This window comes from Copadichromis virginalis, linkage group LG9, assembly GCF_057382275.1.
Source record: "Copadichromis virginalis isolate Kocher_CV1m ecotype Utaka linkage group LG9, C_Virginalis_male_GT1.1, whole genome shotgun sequence".
NCBI lineage: Eukaryota > Metazoa > Chordata > Actinopteri > Cichliformes > Cichlidae > Copadichromis > Copadichromis virginalis.
The window spans coordinates 24577017-24595594 of NC_140626.1; the positions used below are offsets into that span (position 1 = coordinate 24577017).

The 18578-nt window shown below is 38.8% G+C and overlaps 1 protein-coding gene across 1 annotated transcript in view; it reads right to left on the reverse strand.

Moving 5' to 3' along the window:
- vipr1b (vasoactive intestinal peptide receptor 1b) overlaps positions 1–18578 on the reverse strand; it is a 51981-nt gene that overhangs the window by 10700 nt on the left and 22703 nt on the right. The window contains exons 4-7 of the mRNA XM_085468343.1: positions 7821–7921; positions 5428–5525; positions 3221–3353; positions 112–265 (exon numbers count right to left, since the gene is read on the reverse strand). Coding sequence (XP_085324469.1) covers positions 112–265; positions 3221–3353; positions 5428–5525; positions 7821–7921 — 486 coding nt within the window. The remainder of the gene's footprint in view (positions 1–111; positions 266–3220; positions 3354–5427; positions 5526–7820; positions 7922–18578) is intronic.

An 18578-nucleotide genomic window follows, 5' to 3' on the forward strand; every position in this document is an offset into this window, starting at 1 on the left:
ACAACCAAATGTTACTGTGGATTCCAGCTGTAAGGTTCTCGACATGTAGTTCATGTACTGCTGACACTCTATAAGGTCTCGCTAATAGAACAAGAAACAAGACTTTCTCACCCCAGCCGATCAGAATATAAGCCCAGAAGTACTTCCTCTCGGAGAAGAAGGAAACGGCCAACAATGCATGCAGATAAAGGCCTTCCACCAGCAGCCAGAAGAAACTGGCCATTATACAGTACTGGAAAAACACAATCACTGCTTTGCAGCCAACCTGGCAATGGACACAAAAGCATGAATCATACAATGATCTAGTTAACAGGGACAACCTTATGTTGAAGATGATACGGTGAAATTTATTCCCAGTTGTGGCCAAAAACTGCATTTAGAAAATGAAAGAATAAATTGGAGTTGTTTGTTTCCTGTTGGTGAAAGCAGGTATATATCTGTGTTCTTTTATATCAATATGAATCCTATGACTGCAGTAGAATGACAATTAGTTTTTCTTGTGCCCTTATTAATAACTTGGAAGCAGAGATTCACTCAAATGCTTCTTTTATTATCAATAAATTCCTTGGACATATTGCACTAAAAAAGCGAGTTACTACTTATGAAACTTTTGTAAATAATGGCTTTAAAGGTAGTGCAAATCTGTGTCCTATTCAGCCTGCACTTTATAAGCTCTCTGCCTCATTCAGTGAAAGAAAAGCTGCCAAAGTGCAGAAATGTTCCGAAATATAATGCAGGAAGTGAGCAGGATTAACACTGAAGCACTCATGAAGCATTTACGAAAGATTGGATTTAAAGAATGTTTTCCCAAAGAACAAAATGACCCATAGCTTCTGAGATTAGCCGAAGCTGAGTGTGACTGAAGTGGCAAGTGTGCTGAATTAGTAGATTTATGAGTAGTAGTAGTAGATGCCCTGATAGGGAATAAGCTTCTTCGCTGGGAAACAATACACCTTCACAGCCTGTTTGGGCGTGCTCATTCTGCTTGATATTATGATAGCTGAATAAAATGTTTCTGCGTAAGACATCTGAGTCTGCATTCACAAGATTTCCATAGCACAGGAAAACACAATAAGCTCTCTTCTGGTTGGCTGAACAACGTTTGCGTGAGGGTGGATGAGTTCATTCAAAATTGAGCTTGCCGATGCTGAATGCTGGGGAGGCAGGCTGCTATTGACATTGTTACACAATGACATGTATAAAAAGGCTGATTTTGTCTGCAGTGTTTCTAAATTCACTCTGCTGGTCAGATCTACAAGCCTGTACAAGCAGCTTTAGAGTGAGCAACGCGGAGATCCTACGCAGAAGACATCCCACGGATAAGAAAAATCAATAAACTGTGCTCCTTTAAAAAGACTCCGTAAGAGTGAATACATTGAGCACTTTAGCAGCTGGAGTACAGCAACACAATAGGAAGGGCTGGGCTGAAGGGCATTATGGGTAGAGAAAAGTGGACAGTAAAGAAGACAATAAAGTCACAATAAAGAAAAGAAAATCAGAAAAAGCTGTCAGGTCTTTGTCACGACAATAGAGTTGAAAGAAGAACAAACAAATAATGATGTGTAGTTGGACAGAACCTACCTCTTAAAAATCTAAAATGCAAAATGCAATCACGACATGCTTTCTGTTATAGCCACTTTCTACTGTAGTACATTTTAGATGGAGATATTGTTTAGATGTTGAATTTAAAAAAAAATTTTTTCGATGGGAAATAGGTTTTGAAAGCTAAATAAACATGATAATCTATGGCTATCTGATAATATCTGAATCTGGCTTGAACGTGAGGATTTTTAATGACTAGGAGACTTAAAGAAACTAGCATTCGAGGCTGACATTGTGCTGGTGGCTCTCTGCTAGTCATCAACTCAGTTAATTTAAATCCAAGAACTGGGTCTCTTGACTTTGTTTGCAGCACTTTTAATACCAAAATGTTGCAGCCTGTCTAAAAAGTCTCCAGTATGGGTGAGTGATTTCTTTTTTTCTGTTTTCAGTGGCCTTGGCAATCTTTTGTATGCAGTCTATGTTCTACACAGGCAGAATATAGACAAAACGAGCAACCCGTCTGAGTAGACAGAAGTCTTTATGTATGAAATGTCTTGCTTCTAGCTTCTCCAAAAACATGCGCTGTATTGAAAATATTCACATAATCCAGAAATGTCTTGTTCTGTTTTAGTCCTTGTGCATGGAGTTAAAGTTTGGGACAGCTCATTGAAGCAGCTGTTACTGGGCTGACAGGAATTTTGTAACCCATATAAATTGATTCCCACTTGGCATGTTGAGGGGGAAGAAAACGGACCCAGATGGGCTGCCTAAGCCTTGCTGCTTAGTTTAATATGTGCAAATCAGTACAAATTGATTGCTGGAGCTGAGTTTTAAAAAGCCTGCCGTTAGTCGCTAAAGGAGGATAAATTGTGAGATATTATGCCACTGGAAAAACAGGGAATAACAGGAAGCTCAGACACGGATCTATGCTCGTACCTTAAAAAAATGCATTTTTTAAATATGCTTTGAATTAATCGGGTGTTTAACTATGGCAAACATCCAGCTGTATGAGAAGAGATAATGAATGGAGCATGCAGAACACCTGCACACATACAGATAAACACAGCAGAAGCAATGCTAACAGCTGTAATGGAACTAATGTTGGGGTCACGATGAGCACCGCAGCACCAGACCCGTCTCTATAATGTCTCTTTCAAATGTGCCATGATAGCAGCTGGCTCCCGTCAACCCAGCGAGTCCATTAACGTAGTGCAGCCGACCACAAAGCTCACTAACAAATAGAGTGAGCCTCTGCTCATTGTGTGGCTAAATTCTGTAACATGAACCTCATGTTTATTGGCCACACACCTGACGGGGCTTTGGACTGTGGCTCATTGTGAAGGGGTGATGGTTGAAAGCCAAAGGACAACAATCAAAGACTGTGGGCTGTAAGTCCATGTTTTTATTACTATTTTAATATTAACATACTTGGCTAATATGTGGCTTTTGTTGTGAGATTGAAACTGAAAATTGACACAAGCCGTTTTCAAAACTTTTAAGTTATTTATCAGCTATGATATGAGAACTTAAAATGTCAGTAATTATCAATAATGATCAGTGATGCTACAATACTGTACTAATACTGTACTGAATGTACTGTAATACTGACTGTATTGAAGTCTTGCTGAGTTATCTGAAGTTCTAGAAGAGCAGTCATTAACAAGCAGCATTAACTCACAGAGCCCGAGGAGCAGTTGTCCACCTCCCCGACCTCGTAGAGAACCACATCTTTGATGAAGACAGCGATGGCCTTCAGGATAAATGAAACAAATAGATGCATGTGGATGTAGTTCCTTGTGCAGTGGAGTTTCCTAGGACACACAGAATGAGAGATACAAGAAAACAGATCAAGACAAAGCGACAAGACACGCGGAGAATTCAATAAAGAGGCCCTGCATGCTAATTACACAATGTCCTCAGAGTTAATAGCTTAAAATGACAGCAATTCACAGACAGTTAAATCATAATTAAGTTTCTTAGTTCCCTTTCACTGTGTGGGTGGATCAGTTTTAGAGCACAATAAATGGTTTTTATGGTTCTTCACACACCTTTGAAAATAGGCAGGAGAGGTGGATTTCCAAGAAGTTACAGTAGTAGAAACAAGTAGTCCTAAAACATCAGTTCTTTTAACACTTCTTCTGCTGACTACATTATCAATACTTTAGAGGTAATTGGGGAAAACAGGTTCCTAATAGCTTCGATCACTTTTTTAAGTCAGAAATGGTTGTTGTCTGGGCAGGTAAATATTCGCCTGGAGTACAGCACGTGCCCAGTCAGTTAATGTTCCCTTGGACATCATAACAGTTTCATTTAACCGTACCTCATTCCCAGGAGAGTAAATTGCCATGATACCAATGTTATCCAGATTTTATACTCACATCAAACAGCAACTGCTATTTCATTTAAATCCCTATTTTTCTTCTACTTCTACTTTCTTCTAGTTCTTCTTTATTCAGTTTCGGTCAGCCTTTAGTGTCAGACAGATGGTCTCACATCTGACTCTAGAAACTGTAAACCTGACTTTTAATGTCTGTATGAGCTCAACAACTGTTCATCCAATCTACTTTTAATGTGTTGGGGTTCCTCCATATGTTGCCTTTTAGAAATGCGTGTAGTGAACCATATAGCACTAATACTGCTCATAATACCCGACGGTCATAACGCTCTTTCTGGCTCAAATCTGTGGGTTGTTTTGATTTCACACCTTTTATCTCCCTGACCATGGCCGGCCTTGTGACTTTGGGTGCGTGACGGTGAGCAAAACTCTCAGGTGGACACACTTTGACACCTATTGCTTGTCTTTGCAGAAAGCATGAAAAGTGCCTCTTATCAGCAACTAATTCAATAAGGCACTTTCCGGTGACATGATCGGCAAAAGACTCAAAAAGAAAAATGTGACCAAAAATAAAATTCAGAATAAATGTTACTCCACCACTGCGGCCATGAAGAGAAATGGATGGCAGTACACTGAGAGAAAGCAGCTTCCATGTAAGAAATGAAAATCAGCACACATCATTTCACAGCTCATGCACTTAGGTGTGAATTTTTGCAGCTGCACAGTATATAGAGTATAGAGTTTTTACAGTGTTTGGAGGGGGTGTAGCACACAGGAAGAAGAAGTGCTCGAATGTGGCCCACCCATTTACACATACAGTCTTTGTACACAAAAGTTATTTCTTTGCAGCATTCAGCGAGAAAAGTTCACTTTGCGTCTTACTCAGGCAGACAAATTGCATACAGCAGTTTTTCCAAAAAAAGTAATGTGCGGTATTATGCGAGTCACTCTTGAAATGTCCATTCATTATCTTTTAGGGTGAAGATGTTGCAATTTAAAGCTGGCTTCTTATTCTTCCTCAGAACTGTAATTGCACTTGAGGAGGTTACAATCGTTCCCTGGCTTATCAAGCAAAAATGCCGGTCCTTTTTTTATCCCGCAATACTTCAAACGTCTAACCTTCAAAGTGCTGCATGCGCCATCAAAAGATAGCAGAGTTTGAGTGACAGTTTATTTCATTTGGAAGCTATTTGTATCTTTCATCTTGGTTTAAGCCTGCTATTATACTCGGGTGTGATGCTGCAGTGATCAGAGACGATCAAATTCCAGTGAAAAGTGTTTGACGCGTGACACAGAAATGTGCAATTTGTCACAATGTTCATGTCACATCAGCCGGCAGGGATAATGCCACTGTCAGCGTGCTTTGTAGATAATAGCACGTACTGATGTTCTTCACAAAAGTCTCACTTTTTGTTCCGGTCATCGTTTTTCTAAACAGCTGACCACATAAAAATAAGTTAATCCAGATGGAATGAAATTCACAGTGAGTGCAATTAAATAGCACATAAGTACTTAATATAAAACAGCTGAGCTATTGTGCATCTACATACCTGAAGATGCAGAGGATCACAATAGCGGTAGAAAGCGAGACGAGCGAGACGCTGTGGCCGATGGTGTAGCCGATCTTCACTTGCCAAAAAAACTTTCCCTGCACAAAGAAACATAAAAACAGAGAACAAATCAAAGAAAAGGAAAGAGCCGGTGCGTGTTTACACACTCAAACAGTGACATCACTTGTGTTAGTTGATTTAACCATTCAAAACATTGATTTGTTTCAATTTTTGGCTTAGAGATGTCTTTTATTATTGTTGTTAAGCATTTAGGCTCCACTCCTGTCATTTTTAAGTGTTGTAACTGAAGAGCTCTTGAACCACGGATTTGTGTCTCTCTCTTACCAAATACTGGATCAGTCCAGTCATGCGATATACTGTAACAGCATCCTGAATTTCTGGATCCTTTCAGAGAAGCTTCGCTATGTTACTGCCATGCCACTGTATGTTGTGCGCTTGATGGAAATTAAATTAAGATCTCCTGCATCCTCTGGCACACTCACACATATCATGTTTGCAGTAAGATGGACATCAAATTCCTTTTAGAGTACTTCACCGGGCCAGGTCCCTCCTGACTTCCTATGTGGCATACTAATGAGGCCGCCTCTTTGACTCAGAGAGCAAAGTGCCCACCAAGAAAGCTTTTACCACCCTGCAGTGCACATCCACTCTTCACTCTGCTCCACCTTCGTCAACACGGACAAGATTAGCTCTGGCTGCAGTAAAACTGAACTAAATAAGAGCAGCATTTGATTTATTTATTCTGGTCCTACTCCTGGAAGGATTCTGAATAACTTCTAATGACTCATAATGCCTGATAACGGAGGCGGGAGTTATTACTGACTTGTCTGTGTCAATTATGTCAAGTGTGTTTCAAAGACATTCGTATTTTAATTACAATACGAATGTTTTTGTTACAGCATCAAACCAAATTACCTTATAACCATAGATTTACTTTCTAATCCCATCTTTCTCCCAATGTATGACTAGCACAGGGTACAGCTACTCTGGTTATCTTTACAGTTAAAATATACATTTATCAGAACACATTGTTACTCTTTGTTGAATCTGTACACAAACATGTATTCCTCTTAAATAGCACAGGTCTGCAACCAAAAAACTGCTTAGGATTTTTACTGAAACCGGGAAAAACGTTTTAAAAATTCCATCACATCAGGTTTTCTTGCAAAACTCATGTTTTTAGTTTCATTTCCCCTTTTAAACTGAAATCTGGTATCCTATACTTGAGTCAAAAAATCGTATCCACTAATGATTTCTCACATGAATTGAATGTTTCTAAGAGCGAGACTCAAGAGAAATACAAATAGAAAATGCGAGGGATTGAGGGGGTCAGTAGGAGGGGGAGTGTACGGTGGGTTTGGCAGTGTGAGGAGCTCAGATGATCATGTCCCAACAGGTTTATTTTGTTCATAGCAAAAGGTAAGGAATCTCCGAAAAATTATGCATAGTTAATTGTAATAAAATATTTATTTTTTCATTGCTGTTGTGCTTTTTTTTTTAAAATGTAAACTCCTCCTGTTTTGTAAAAAAGAAAAACTGTGAGGGAAATGGAGATCATTTTTAGATTCAGTACCTAAAAAACATCAAATTTACCCAAAATTATCCCATGCAGCTGGAAAACTTTTTTTGCAGAACTGCGTAACCTGCATGCATCAGATTACAATTTTAAGTTAGCGACTATGTAAATACAGTATGTAGAAATAAGTACGCTTTAGCAATGCAGTAATGCTAAGTAATGCTATCTTTAGCGTTGTAAAGACTAGCAGGTTATCTACTTCCACACTTTATATTGAACTAGTCAAAGTATCTCGGGTTCTAACTCAGCACTTCACAGTTATGAATCAGGGAATTTAATGCACCTTCCTCTGTATATTGACAAGCTACTGGTATACTAAGGAACATACTGCATTAAGCTGTTAAGTTAGTTGGGCATGTTGCTGTGTTCCTGCTAACTTTTGCTTTATAAGAAAATTTCTTAAAATGCAGTCTAACAAACAGCTGTTCATTAATTTCCTCATCTTGCTGTTTCCTGACATTTCTGTACATTTCTATATTATATTAACATTTAGTCCAACAATAATAAAAAGCCTGTACATGAAAATATAAACAGTATTCTTTGACAGCTTCATTCTATATATTCTGTAGACTCAGTCACTTGAGACAACTCAATACATAGGAGTGAACAAAAGCGTATATGAGGTACACAGTGGCAACCAATCAATACAGTAATTTCCCCAATACAGCCAATAACACCCACCCACAGAGCAAAGAAAAGAGCTTCTCATTCAATTCTTCCTGACCGCTGGCTCTGGACACCATTTCCCGCTGTGCAGCTCTGGTCATTCACTATGAGACTGTGTCAGTCTACTCACATCATCGCTAGTGCTGTTGAGATTGTATCCACAGCTCACAGCAATGTCAATAGGATGCATCTCGGTCCAGCCATCTTCTGTGCAGGTTTTCGAAAGGTTACCTGGAGACGGAGAAGAACCAAAGAGGTCACAGCCACCCAAGCGTTACATTTCCTCTGCCTGCCACCCATTAGGTTCAAATTGGACACGTTGTGACATTGTCAGTGACCCAACAGGTCACTGCAAACAGCAAACAACGGCAAAAAAACCAAACTCTGCAAAGTGCCACAAAAAGTCTTTCCTGCTAATGTGAGCCGCTATTGACTTGTACTTTACCTGAGCCTGCAGAAAGGCACTCTGCTGTTACAGATATTGACTGATCCGTATCTTGCCATTCATCTAACCCCACATAATGATCCAGGCAAGAATGCATGCACCAGATAATACTACCATGCCCACAACATACTGCTTAAAATTTACTCTAACAGCCTATTGTTTAACATCTGATGATAATATGAATAAAAATAATTAGAGCGTTGACTGGATGGTGTGAGACTTTCTTTCAAAACTGGTATAAATCACTCCTAGAAAAAACACAATTTCTTGAGAAATCCCAGCTACCATAGAGCGAAAAGCAGGGTACACACTGGCCAGGTCGCAGTCTGTCACAGGGTGATATTTTGAGTTTTCTGTTCTTTTCTATTTCTTCTTTTTTCATTATAGCTTTTCTTTTGTTTTTTAAACCTCCTGACTTTGAAATGAAGTATGCAATAAAAGAGAATCACACAAATCTGTGACCGATATTATCTGCTTTCCATAACCTGATTTCTATTGATTTGTATGGAACTGAACTTTCACTTCTAATATTTCTGATTGAGTTTATTTTTTCTTCTTTTTTGTGGATTTCCTATAGAGACTTCTTTAGATGGTCACAAAAAATATTGAGCCACGTTATTTTAAGGATGTTTAGTTACTATTTCTCTCACTCTGCAGCAGAAACTCTGTCATTTGGTTTATTTGTGAAATTTGTTCATGGTTTATTCATTCATGGGGCATCAACAGCTTAACCACTAAAAGACCTTAATTTTAATGTGACCGACAGACAAGCTGCTCTGTGCATATAAACAAAGCCGCTTATAACCAAATGATATCAGGCAGTGAGCTGCTAATGAAAGAATGTGCAGCAGGAGGTTGTTTCTACAGCATAAGAGCGGTCATGTGACTGAATACCTCTTCTGTGACTGCATTTACGCATCATGCTCAGATGCTCGAGTCTTATTTTACCATAAATCAATTTCCCAATTTGCCAAACACACCTTCATGGATGCGTAAGTAAACACACACACACAACATCAGGCTCATTAAATCAACATCTTCCACATTCCTCATCTGTCACCACACAACTTTTCAGACAATTTTTGAAGCGAACGGCACGAGCTAAATCCTCCAGAGAATCCTGAATGAATACACTGACTAAAGCTGACTTGAAGTAATCGTATAGGCACATGGACTCATGTTCATTTATAGTCTGGGTGGAAGGGATTCGGTCTTTCCACAAGATTTACTCCAGGGTATTGCTGAACGGCAAAGCAGAAAATCGCCAAGAAGCAGCGTGACCTGACCTATACTCGAGACCATTTCACAAATAAAACTTTGAAGCATAGAGCCGTTGAACAAATGTTGTGTTTATATGGATCGCTTAGATTACAGAAAGAAATCTATATACCAATGTCCCAAAAGAGTTGGAAAATAGGCTGTCTGTCATCATCATCATCATCATCATCATCGTTTATTTGTATAGCACTTTAAAAACACACCAGGCAGACCAAAGTGCTGAACAACACAGATCAAAACAACAACCAAATTAAAAATACCATAAAATCATTACAAACAATAAAATAAATAAGAAGGTGTCAGTTTCCTACAGAGTTAAAAGCCAGGGAATAAAAATAGGTTTTCAATCTGGACTTAAAGACCTGCACTGATGACGCTTGTCTAATTTGGAGGGGAAGGTTATTCCAGAGCATCGGAGCCGCAATTGAAAAGGCACGGTCTCCTCTGCATTTCAGCCGCGACTTAGGGACCGACAGCAGCAGCTGCTCAGCTGAACGGAGCGAGCGAGGAGGAACATGTGACTTCAGCAAGTCAGTTAAGTACACAGGAGCCAGACCATTTAAAGATTTAAAAACCAATAAAAGGACCTTAAAACGAACCCTAAAATCAATGGGAAGCCAATGCAAGGAAGCCAGAACCGGAGTGATGTGATCGAATTTCCTACTACCGGTTAAAAATCGCGCCGCCGCGTTTTGCACTAACTGCAGGCGTGACAAGGTGCCCGACCCGACCCCTATTAAAAGGGAATTACAATAGTCCAGACGTGAGGTGATAAAAGCATGAATAAGAGTTTCCAAATTGGGTTTGGAAAGGAAAGGCTTAACCTTCGACAGGCGTCTGAGGTGATAAAAAGCTGATTTTACCACCCCACTCACATGACCTTCAAAAGTAAGCGCAGAATCAAGTTTAACACCAAGATTAGTGACTGAACTTTTCAGATGAGAGGTCAAATCACCAAAATCAACATCTGGAGAATCAGTAGAACGATGCGGGCCATATAAAATTGCTTCCGTTTTGCGACCATTAAAATTCAAAAAATTATTTGCCATCCATAATTTAATATCGCTAAGACAGTCAAGCAGTGATTGACATGGGGAGGTATCCAAATGACTAAAAGGTAAGTAAAGCTGACAGTCATCGGCATACAAATGAAATGACACTCCGTGTTTACGAAAAATCGCACCAAGGGGGAGTAAATACAGCGAGAAAAGTAATGGCCCAAGGATAGATCCCTGGGGCACACCCCAAAGCAGAGGGGCCACAGAGGAAGCGGCCAACCCCAGCTTGACACAAAAACTCCTTTCGGAAAGATATGATTTTATCCATGACAATGCCAGATCAGAAATTCCCACACAGTGATGTAAGCGGGAGATCAGCAGGTCGTGGTCCACTGTGTCAAATGCAGCTGTCATATCCAATAAGACAAGCACAGCATATTTACCACGATCAGTAGCAACAAGAATGTCATTCATAACTTTAACAAGAGCTGTCTCCGTACTGTGAAAGGGCTTAAAACCAGATTGGAAAATTTCAGACAATTGCAGCACCCACTACTTGATAAGAGATGTTTTCGAATATGGTTTAACAAAAAGTGCTAAATATGGTAAAAGAAATTGACAATAATCCAAACAAATCCCACTATAAAAGAAAAGAGGGGGAGAAAAAGCAAAATTTAAATTCAACCACCTTCAAGTACAGAAACAAAAGCTAGAAAATTGATTTCAAAGGACTCTTCACTTTATTTAGCATGTTAACAGTTTCAGCAGAAACACACCAGTAAAGTCACCCATGATTGCTGTTTGTTTTTTCATTGCATGGACACAATTCACAATAATAATAAGAGGCGATACCGGCGGACTCTGAGAGTCCCATTACGCTGACTAACAGCTTAATCTGTGAATTCTCATGCAGGACTAATGTTTTGTCAGGATGCTGTCAGGCTGCATAAGTGGAGATCTGCTGTCTGGTCACATGGTTGAGCCATTTGCAGAGAAACGGAGAGCCCTCTGAGAGCTGGAGCATAGTCACCACAATGGTCATGTCTCTATGAGGAGCATCTTCAAATGCCATTTATGAATGAACTTATCTCACTCGTCCCTCAAGTATGAAGGATAATATCGAATTTATCATCATTTCTGATGCTAATTTGTTTAATTTCCTTTTTGTCCTCTGTCATTTCCATAAAAAAAAAAAAAAGAGTACATTTACATGAGCGTATTTAATAAAGCTCACACAAAGGCTACAGATGCCCTCGAATCAATTATGACTCAAGTAAGGGCAAAGATTTATTAGATTATTTTCGTCTCTTTGATATTGATTTTTCTTTATTGGGTATTTGTCTTTGCCAAACTGCAAACTCAATAAGCGCTGGGACACAAAGAAATCTCCTACTCATTTGATCTCTAATAGCCACAGTCTAGTAGCTCGCAATTTTCTCTAATCGAATTTTTGACGAGCCAGTAGATTGTTACAAATTTAAGTGCTGGGATATTTCGGACTGCTTCTCAGCACTAATTGATGCATTTTGGCATTTGGTGTTGCTTTTGACGTCAGATTGATATTTAGATGGAAAATGATGCGGCTCAGTCGTGGTTGTCTTTTTTGGTTAAAGTCACGCTAGCTAATCATGATGCCCAGCATGACGCAGCACATCCAGATGCTGACATGCGCAACATCTATAATATTTACCGTATGTAATATGTGACTATTGTAAATAATATTTACAATACGCTTAGAGTTTGAAGATTAAAGAGATTTATTCCAGACATGCAGTTGCGGTCTTTGTATCCCTCGAGAGGACTTTACCTCAAACTATTTCCCTCTCTCTTTATTTGCCTATTTGCATTCACTCTTTGTCGTTGTTATCAGCGGGTAATACCATCAAGCTTTCTATTTCATGTACACATTTTTTCTCTCTAGCTGTTTGTCTTTGTAATAGGTTTCCAGATATTCATATATTCAATGACTGCAGCCACCGACCTCCCTGCCTGTTACATATATACTTTTTACCTAACTCAGAACTTCGGACTTTAAATAAATTCCACAGCTTTTCTGACAAAGCGCTAACGCTGCCACTCAAATGTCAGCTGCAGCTCAGGTGTAAAGCTGTGAGAGCACAAGAAGCTCACAACAAGCAAAGCTTGTGATTTCTCCACCAGGCATGTCAGTAAACAAGCTTTTTTATCACAAGCGCTCAGGGAAATCCCCCCACCATGACAGCAAAGGTAACGTAATTTTTCCATGGTTGCCTTTAGTTTGTGTCCCTGGTATCGCTGCCACAAAAGAACACAACACAATTTAGCAAAAAAACATGAACTGGAAAAAAAACTTGCTTTTTGGAAGGAAGGAGGTGGGTTTAAATCCACAACAACAACAAAAAAAACCCACTTTTTCTGGTGGGAGCAGTTTCAATCTGTTCTACTTGAAGCTAGATAATTTTTATTAGTGAACTCCAATACAGAAAAGCTGATTTGGGAAAGAAACGTTTAAAAACTGTCAGCAGAATATTGTCTTTTTTGGGTCTCCCTCCTACTTTTGATGTTGTGGTATCAAAAATGTACTAGAGGTGAGATGAGTTTCCTCCAACTGTCCAAAGAAATGCCTGTTAGGTTAGGTGGTGACTCGGCCATAGATATGAATGACAGTGTGAATTGAAGTCGACCTGTCTGTGTTAGCACTGCAATGGATTTCACTTCGAAAGATATTTATTCCCAAAATGATGACTGAAATCCTGAAATCCCAAAAGGAAATCCTGCAAAATTCACTGCAAAAACTCAGGGAGGCTTGCTAATATAAGAGACTGATGAAATCAAAATAATAAAAAAAATAGTTTAGTTACAGTTTTATGATGTTATTTGAATGAGAAACTAATAGGTAATATTCTCACTTTAATCCAGTGTGTGTTGGTGAGTGGTGGGAACAAAAACAGCAGAGACCCAGATCTCTAAATGTAACACATGACATAAGTGTAATGCTGAATCCTTGTGTTTTAAGGCTGATAAGAGGAGTACGCTTTGGGTTTAATAAGCTCCCAGAAATTTTACTGAAACACAAAAGTCTGTTACTAAATATGGACAGCGGCTGCGTTTGTCAGTGTGGGCTTTTTGATAAACATGGCTCCTTAATGCACTGACCGAAGATTAAAGAATAGAAAAGACAGCTTTTTAACACAAAATGAGAGAGAGATGAGTTGGATTCGGGTAAAAGCCATTTCTCTTTACTTATGCCTCTTATTACAGGTGAAGCAATCACAAAAGAGTGGCTGTAGCTAAAAGTCAATCGTGGTTTTAATCTGAGAGACAGATAAGACGGTGGGCAAGCAAAAAGAGCGAATTCAAGTGAATAACAGAAAATTGAGGGATGAAACAAAGATTTCCATTAAGAAAACTATATTTGTCACAACACATTGTATAGTACGAAAAACTGATTTTAAAGTAAAGTTTACCCCATTAACTGGTGCACAGCAAATCCAGCATGTCCAAATTAACACTGTCGGATTTGATTTCAACACTATTAAAGTGTCTATATGGGTCCACACCAGAGAGTGTTAATTTAACTCTTTTTGGAGAGTTGGTACGTTAACTCTGATTTAGTGTTAAACACCAAATCTGTCTGGAGTTGATAATTTAACACTTGGTGTTAAGAGTTTATATATTAACTCTCAAAGAGTATTTTAGTTTAACTACGTAAGAGTTATCTTCTAATTCATTCTAAAAAGCGGGAATTTTACTGTTCTGAACTTCTAGAAATTTCTTTTGGAAATAAACATTTACTAAAAAGACGCAATGGTTTTTGAAAAACATTTATTCTGAACTGTGCACCACAATTTCAAAACATTATCTGAAAGATGTAACAGTGTACATGTTCTCACTTTCATTAGAATTGTGTTTATCAAAAGGTCTGACATGGTAAATGCAAATAACAGCATTCTCATCACTTATTTCTTCAATACAATATGCATGTCCTTCATTCATCCCTTTGTGGAACTTCAGCGCACTTCTGCTCTCCCCCATATTCCATCTTCACAAGCATATCCTGTGCGGAGATTGAATAAAAATTAGTTGACACTAATTAATGGCACAAATAATCCAGTAAACAATTGCAGCACAGTAAAAAAAAAAAAGGAATCCTCTTTGAGCCATTACTTGTGTAGAGTATTTTCCCAAAAGACAAGGACACAGGCAACAGGTAATACTGAACTAAATGTAAAACCGTAACCTTTTTCATTTTTACCTAAACCGTGTGCACAAAACTCTGGAGGGATCTATGCTAACGTAGAACCCAGTCAGGACATCTGCTACTGCTTTTTGCTCGTTTGTTTGTTTGTTTTTATGGGCGATCGTTTTCAGGCTTCAAGTAGCACCATTATACCAACATTTCACATTCTAGACATTGTTTTAGGTGTATTTGACCAAAAGTTTGACTGAAAATTCACATGCAAGCTTTTTTTCAAGGCTGTGGTATTTGCCCGCAAACGATACCTTTCAGCTAGCTAAAACAGAATATTATGCTATCAGCGAGCAACATGGCTAATGCCTTTCACACAGCTTTGTCTCAACTCCAAAAAGCCACAGAAGTAAAAGCTAATAATAATAATTGAAACAATCTTTGGAAAAAATGACTTACCAAGCATGGCAAACAACTCAAATATGTAGAGCAAAATGTTCTGAAACGGCTTCACTTCAGCTTTGATTGGAGCTGTGCTGGGGGCGGAGTCTGTAAAAGAATGTGACTCTGCTTAGAGTAAAATTAACTCTACTTTTGCAAGAAGACTATTAACACCAAAACATTTAACACTTTTGAATTTGCTGTGTGGGTGAGATTTTTCAGAAGTACTAAACTACAAACACCCAGCACGCCCCTGCGGGCGGTTTATCCTTCAAGCTCGGGTCCTCTACCAGAGGCCTGGGAGCTTGAGGGTCCTGCGCAGTATCTTAGCTGTTCCCAGGACTGCGCTCTTCTGGACAGAGATCTCCGATGTTATTCCCGGGATCTGCTGGAGCCACTCGCCTAGCTTGGGAGTCACCGCACCTAGTGCTCCGATTACCACGGGGACCACCGTTACCTTCACCCTCCACATCCTCTCGAGCTCTTCTCTGAGCCCTTGGTATTTCTCCAGCTTCTCGTGTTCCTTCTTCCTGATATTGCTGTCATTAGGAACCGCTACATCGATCACTACGGCCGTCTTCTTCTGTTTGTCTACCACCACTATGTCCGGTTGGTTAGCCACCACCATTTTGTCCGTCTGTATCTGGAAGTCCCACAGGATCTTAGCTCGGTCATTCTCCACCACCCTTGGGGGCATCTCCCATTTTGACCTCGGGACTTCCAGATTATACTCGGCACATACTCGGCACAAATATATATATATATATATATATATATATATATGTATATATATATATATATATATATATATATATATATATATATATACATTATTACTGATGCTAATATTAGGGCTGGGCGATATGGCCTAAAATTCATATCGCGATATAATTTGAAGCATGTGCGGTAACGATATATATCACGATATATTCTTTTCTTCTGTATAATGTATTTTCCACACTATAAAGCACACTTAAAATCCTTTCATTTTCTCAAAAATCGAGAGTGCGCCTTATGTATGAATTCTGGTTGTGCTTACTGACCTTGAACCGATTTGGGCGTGCAGAAATCTGTTAAAAAATGTTTTAGTACTACTTTGGTAAGCCGCACTGCTTGATGGATTGTCAGAGCATCACGGCTGCTGTAGTGAGGAGCTTCGCGGAGTAATCTGGGTCCAAAACTCCGTCCGCTTCAGGTACCAAAGTCAAACGAACACTAAGAGTTAAAAACGGTCTAAATTCTTTCATCTTTAATTAAATCATCAGCGATGCTGCTTTACCAGGTGTAACAATTAAGTTTAACATCCATGCATCCATGAAAACAGAAGTTATTAAATTTAACGGAGTTAGAAGTTAACAGGAAGTTAGCTCGCTAGTTTACACCTAAACATTTCATACCAGATAAGAGATAAGATAAGATAGAACTTTATTAATCCCTCGGGTGGGTTCCTCTGGGAAATTCTGGGAAATACCATGTTCTGACTAAGAGATTTTTGAAACGAATTAAAACGTACAGCTCTGCTACCACTACCAACATAAATGAAGACCGAAAACTAAACAGCAGTGGCGTTTGTAGGGTTACTGAAGTTGGACTACCTGGTATATAATGTTGTGCTACGTGATTGCTTGCGACACAGCTATGTTAGCATAACATAAACAGTGAAGCTGGAGGATGAACGCCAACTTTTTTCCACTTGATAAAAGTTAACGTGAGGGATTCTGGTGGTCAGGGACAAATGCAATCGCATAGCAGGATGCTATACACGGGCCAAACTTCAGTCAGGAGAACAACTGAGATTATTCATCCACAATACAAGGTTAGTCATTAATATACTGCAACAACATGGGAATAGAGCAGCTGCGAGAGAATTCAACATTAATGAATCAATGTTACGGAAGTGGAGGAAGCGCAGTTTTTGGCTTTCCCCATATTTCAAAAGTGCTTCATCTCTTTGCTATGACTGTCGCCCGCCATAATTTGCAGATGATAATGGTTTTAGCCGCCGCAATGCTTTCGACCAAAACAGGCGCAGCTTGATAACATCATCAACATGCGCTATCGCGATAGAGCGATATAGTTTTGTTTTTGTTTTTTTTTGTTTTTTTTAGCGATATAGTCAAAATCTCTATCGTTGGCCAAATTTATATCGTTTCTATCGATATATCGCCCACCCCTAGCTAATATATTACATATTTAAGGAAAACACTATTTAAATTAAAAAAAACAAAACAAAAAGAATACATATATATTAAGGTAAAAAATGAATAAACTGGATTTTTTTACTGGTTGTTCTTTTGCCAACATTTGGCCAACATGCAATACTGCCTGTGGTGATTTTAAACTCACAGGTCCATTTAAACCAATCCAAGATTTTTAGCTTTGAATTCACTCTCTTTCACGTAGGCATCTGTACATGTAGTGCTGAAAATCCATCTACCATCTATGAAGTGTTAAATTTCCCCAGGACTCTAATTTGCTGTTTGACTCTCTGAGGGGCTAATGCAGGTATGAGTGCATCTTCACTTCCAGAGGGGGGAAAAAAAAGAAGAGATCAGCTTGCAGAAAAAGCTCAGGGGAATTTTGACTGGCTTTTTAAAAGGTGATGGATTGGCTTTCATCACACCCAAAAAATATGCAGCGTTGAAAAAGCCACATCTGCTTTTTGGATACAAGCCGGGAAAATATACAGAGAGGTGCTAAGTTTGGAAACTTTGTGAAAAAGTTTAAGCGTAAGAAAAGTAAGAAAAGGCACAGTTTGTGGAGTGAAGTGTTTTCCAGAAATAAATAACACACAAGTTCAACACAATTTAAAGGAGTGATAAATTTTTTTTAAGATGCTGATTCACTTTCCAATAGTTAGGTGCTAAATACAAAGCCTGTCAACTTAGCTTAGCCTTAAAACTGGAAAAGACAAATCAGCTGTTGGGCTAAGTCAAAAAAAACAAGCGTCTCTAAATCCCTGACAAACAGAAGCTGGTGTTTTTCCATTTTGCTTTTGCTACAGGTTAAATAAAGGAATTTTAACCTTTTAATTACTCACCTTTAGAGGTTTTAAATTACATTTTTTAACCACTGCACAAAGCTCAAGTCTCTCTTTGCTTAGCTGTGACGCTCAGGAGTGGGTGTAGATGAAACATAAAGATATTTCGAGGTCACATTTTACTACACAGAGTGCAAAATCTGACAAGAAAAGTGGAGAAGATAAAATAATTCCCGTGTTTTTAATAATTTGTTACCATATTTTGATTCATTTGTGTAGATAAAACAGGTGTACATTATACAAATAATCAGAACAACAGGCCAGGTTTTAACCTAAAGCCAAACCACAGGCGAGTTTAAAAACATCTTAATAAGACAGAAGCAGCCCTCAAAGAACAACGGTGACATTTTGAGATGTTTACAGTCTTCCCTGAGCTATTTTGTCACGCTATTTATATCCTAAAAACAAAATTTTAAAAAACTGTTTAAAGTCTGCTTTACATCCTTTTTGTCTCTAATAATTAACCAATTATTTTATAACCAGATGATGTAGGTTTAAGGCCTCAAACCCAGAAGCTA